The 4,775-nt window shown below is 40.0% G+C and overlaps 1 protein-coding gene across 1 annotated transcript in view; it reads left to right on the top strand.

The window, feature by feature from the left end:
- The first annotated feature begins 1,237 nt into the window (after positions 1-1,237).
- The window catches only part of LOC109477200, an 11,604-nt gene continuing 8,066 nt past the window's right edge, over positions 1,238-4,775 (top strand). The window contains exons 1-5 of the mRNA XM_019778269.1: positions 1,238-1,309; positions 1,964-2,164; positions 2,348-2,407; positions 2,779-2,912; positions 3,302-3,440. Coding sequence (XP_019633828.1) covers positions 2,003-2,164; positions 2,348-2,407; positions 2,779-2,912; positions 3,302-3,440 — 495 coding nt within the window. The 5' untranslated portion in view covers positions 1,238-1,309; positions 1,964-2,002. The remainder of the gene's footprint in view (positions 1,310-1,963; positions 2,165-2,347; positions 2,408-2,778; positions 2,913-3,301; positions 3,441-4,775) is intronic.

A 4,775-nucleotide genomic window follows, 5' to 3' on the forward strand; every position in this document is an offset into this window, starting at 1 on the left:
AGTAATTGGGAGTTCGTGTATGGGGCACGACTGCTGGGCAAACACTAGATCTCTCACCGGCGTGGTCTGCCATTTCTCTCCGGGAGTTTACCGAGGCGACGGACGGTCTTGGTTGAGTTGAGCAATTGACGGCCAAGTTTGACCACAACAACTTGTGAACGCATGACGGACTCAACGAGAAGTACGACTTTGGAACAACAACAAAAACACATCGTGTTTTTAACTACAGTGAAGTTGTTTTGAAAAATCAGCTGAAAACTTTGAAGCTATGACGTGTCGATAACTTAACCCATCGTATCATATAGACTAGTCTTACAAGACTAGCAAAGAGTCTTTCCCTTACAGGGAGCAGGAATAAGATGATATCGTTTTTTTTAAATTTTTTTAAATAATTGAGAGCAATAAACAGCAGAAGTACATCACAAAGTCCTTCTCAATTACTGATATTTTTTTCTGGAGTTTTTAAAACTTTACGAAGGTGTTTGTTCTTCACTGTAGTGTCCATCTTTCAAGTTACTTGATACTTTATTGGGATATCCATTAGTTGCACAATTTTTTGTGCAAGACCTTTATATCGTCTTTGTACCCCTTACTTCTAAGTTATATTATAATGAATACTTTAACTTATAGTCTATGTTCTACCCACGAAGTGGGAACCGAGAGCGCGGTGCATGAATTTACAAGTACAGGATACACCTGCTGAGGATCAAACAAACTGCAGGTTGCAGAAAAGATCATCGCTGCAGATTAGGCCACTAGAGCGTACAGAAACAAGAACTGGGAAACCATTGCATTGGTTACTCCCCTAGCCTGGCCTTGTGCCAGATACTCTCCAAGCAGAAGTTTGGGTTATTTTGGTGTGTGTTAGGCTTATTTTATCTGGGTTTCTTTTTTGCACTGGGATTTTTTTCACCCAAATTCCAGTCCAAAAAAAGAAGACCTGATTAGAAAGTCTATAAACGCGCCAAAATAACCCAAAACCCAAACCTCTGCTTGGAGTCAGGCTGTTTCCAGGGTCTACACTGAGGCCAGTTCCTCGGTGCCAGGGCCAAATTGCCCCCAAGGAAATTATACCACAGTCCCACTCAGTTCACGTTGGCTAACTCTGGGCCTGGTGTGTTTTAGTATGGTTTTGGCTGTCACTCACCAGACCATTGAATACTGCTTTGCCACCGTAGGATCTGCTTGGAGATTACCGTAGCTCCGCTCAAGTCATGTGATAGCAACAACACCTAGTACGTCACTGGGTGTGACGTCACCACACCCGGAAGTGGCAGACATTTTGTGCTGCCAAGCTTCACAACTCAAGGTGCGTCACAGGGAAAATAAGGCATTTATAACGTCCTTGTAACACTTTTAGTCCCATATAGATTGTAGTGAGAGCAAACTGTGACATGATTTGGTTCAAAGATGGTGCTATAAGCCCTTGAAGAGTTCTATGGCCAAAGAGTGTTTCGTGAATATTTACAACAAAAGGCATGTGTGGTATCTAGGGATACAGTTACGTAAATATATGTTCATGAAGATATCTGTTTCTTATAGATCGCACGAGTACCGTTATTTTATAAATTCCATAAAAATAAAGCCTTCTTTTGTTTAACAACGCATTGAGGGGATTAGCAAGTTGAATCTGTAATTATAACTTACTACTAGTGTTAAGTAATATTGCAGTAGTACTAACAGCAACAAAGTAGCAAAACAGCAAAAAAGTATGTTGGGACATCCATCATCGTCCATTCCTTCTCGTTCCTTGTAACTTGTAAGAGGCGTGTCCTGTCCTTTTGACCTGTTATTCTGCCTGTCAATCTTTTTCCAACCCAAGTGCTGTCAACTTACGCTGCCTTACTGACTCAAGCAGACACACATATCTATAACGTCAACCCACCGCCCAGCCACCAAAAACAATACTTCCACTTCCATACCCAGAGGTAATATATATGATTAATTATAACTTTATTTACAGACTTCAACAACCCAGCACAGGGTAAAACACCAGTAAACCATGGCGTACAACGGAAAGTACATGCACGGTATGGGCTGGACCCTTGTGGTGATGGGATCTCTCAACATTATCCTGGGTATAGCCGCCGACGCTGCGTTTGCCTCCATGGGTGCAGACACAGTCTTTCACTTCATCAGTGCTCCCATTTGGAATGGCATTTTTGTAAGTACATGTACAAGTCATCTAATTTTACTGGAATATTTTTTTAGTTCCAATCTTGCCTTCATTTTGTCCTGATACATTGTTTTCTTTGCAAGCCATGGCTATAATGATATTGCCCTGTTTCTATAGTTACCACTGAATATGGCACATTGACACATGTATACTTGTATATCTTTTCCTCAGGTTGTCATAACTGGTATCTTGGCGATTAACAGTGGGAAAAAACCAACAAGCAAGGGTCTGGTAGGTTACTGTTTCTTCAATATATTGAAAAACATACAAATAGACATACATCACATTCAAGGTCAACATATCTTCTGAACAACTTTTAAGATTAGTTATCCAAAAACTGACCAGTCAACTCCAGGGCAAAAATTAAGTCAGTCAGTTATGTGGAACACTATCATAATGTAACAAGTTATATTGTTACACAGATTAACTTTCATAACATTTTGTGTTCATTTGTAGTTGAAGAATAGGATTTTCTCTTCTCAAGTACCAAGTAGACCTCTTTGGAAAACAATGGTACTACTAGTAGCCATTGTGTACATTACTGAACATTACTAGTACATTACAAATGCACTATCACATTTCTAAACTGATGTTTTTCTTAGATGGTAGCAGTTATGGTACTGGGGATCTTCACAATCTTATCTGCGTTGTGCTGCTTCTCCCTTGGCATTACTGGATCTATTGTTGATGGAATGTTTTGTGGCTATCGCTATGGTTACGGCTATGGCTACAGTAGGTGAGACTTTTACAATTACCTACCCTTCAGTTATACTACATAATAAAGTCAAACTTGCTATTAAAGATAATAAAGATACCATCCCTGACTGTTAGGTATGTATTTTGTACCTAGTATCATTCAATTTTTTGAGTGCAGCGGAGCCAAAATCTGGATGTTACCCAGGCTATCTTGTAACATGTATGTTTAAAAGTATGTATATAGATTTATCAGAACTTGAAATAATTGGAATATTGCAAGATATGAAAAAAAATGTATATTTTTCATTTTTGTCTGACCCTTACATCTTCTCTCATGAACTGAAATATAATGAAAATGGCCTGCAGACTGATTAGAAATTCTCATGATTAAAAAATGTTTCAAGCAAACAAATGTTTTGAAATTCCCAGATACCGAAACTATGACTGTACAGCGCCAGCCATTGCCCTGCATGTGGTGAATGTTCTGCTGGCTCTGGCTGAGATCGTCATGGGCTTCGTGGCTGCCATCATGCCGTGTTGCGGGCTGGCGAGTCCCAATAATCCCAACGTTGCTCCTGTAAGTGTAAAAGAACATGTCATAGATACAGGTACACAATTCAACATCACATCACACATCAAACAGTCTGTATTTTTATATTTAGGTGTCAGAATGTCATTTAAAAGTCACTTGGAAAATTGAAAACAGCATGCAACTAAAATTACTATCTCTCCAAGCATAGAAATGTTGTGCAGTGCTGTTTTTTTTCTGAGGGCCAATTTTTTGTTGATTTACAAAATATCTCCTCCATAAGAAAGAGCTTGTGATACATTATTTGTGCATCTACTAGTAAGTCCACTATTACTAGCATGAGTCCTATTCAAGTTACTGGGACTACCAATGATGAGTCATGCACTGTCATCACACTCACACCACCCAACCAAACTATTCCTATCTTGGCTCCTGGCCAGCTTCTTAAAAACCGTTTCTCGTTTCCCTCATCAGGTGGTTGTGTACAGCCAGCAGGGACCTAACATGGCACCTGGACAAGCTGCTTATGTCATTGTGCAGACAGGTAAATACTTTGTTTGTTGAAGCTCAAAAGTTTTAGAGTGTCACAGTGTCAGTGTTGGTATCACAGATATTTTGTGAAAATAGAGTGGCAAGCAGTCAGATGTCGGGACATGTATAATTTTACTGATCTCTAATCCTTGCTTGTCTTATCCAGGTGTTCCAGGTGCACAAGGTGTTCCCTACACGACTGTCAGTGCAGCTGGAGGCATGCCACAGCAGCAGGTGTTCATCGCCCAGCACCCGTATGCCACAGGTGCTCCCATGCAGCAGGGGTACTATGGTGCCCAGGCTCCACCCCCTTACATGCCACAGTCCACCATTGGTGCAGCACCTGCTCAGCCACCTGCAGCTGGTCAGCCACCTGCAGGGCCACCTGAAGAGACCAAAACCCAGCCACCTGCCTAGAGGCTGGAGTGTACTATATAAGTTGAAAGCTTATGTGTGACAAGATGATAAAAAATCATTGTTGCTAATGGGTCTTCTAGCCTGCCTTTTTGTGTTTGTGTCAAAGGTTTGCTGTATCGGTTTTTGTTCTGCATTTGGTAACAGTTTTGTAAGTTATATATTGTCTATTTTTATATTGTCTATTTTTGTGAGAATGCGTAACAAATGGTACATTACAAGTAACTTGGTACATTACAGGTAACTTAAGTCTTATGTAACAATTAGTATTTGGGTAGAATAGTGATCACACCTCCATAAAATTGGAAAGTGTTACTGTAAGCCCTAATAAGATACTGTTAAATAATGATGTGTGCATTCTAAATTTTACTATATTCCTGCACAATACAATGTAACATTACATGTATTTCATTTTACTCTCTGATGTAG

The sequence above is a fragment of the Branchiostoma belcheri genome, unplaced genomic scaffold, assembly GCF_001625305.1.
Source record: "Branchiostoma belcheri isolate BF01 breed outbred unplaced genomic scaffold, Haploidv18h27 scaffold4, whole genome shotgun sequence".
In the NCBI taxonomy this organism is placed as follows: Eukaryota; Metazoa; Chordata; class Leptocardii; order Amphioxiformes; family Branchiostomatidae; genus Branchiostoma; species Branchiostoma belcheri.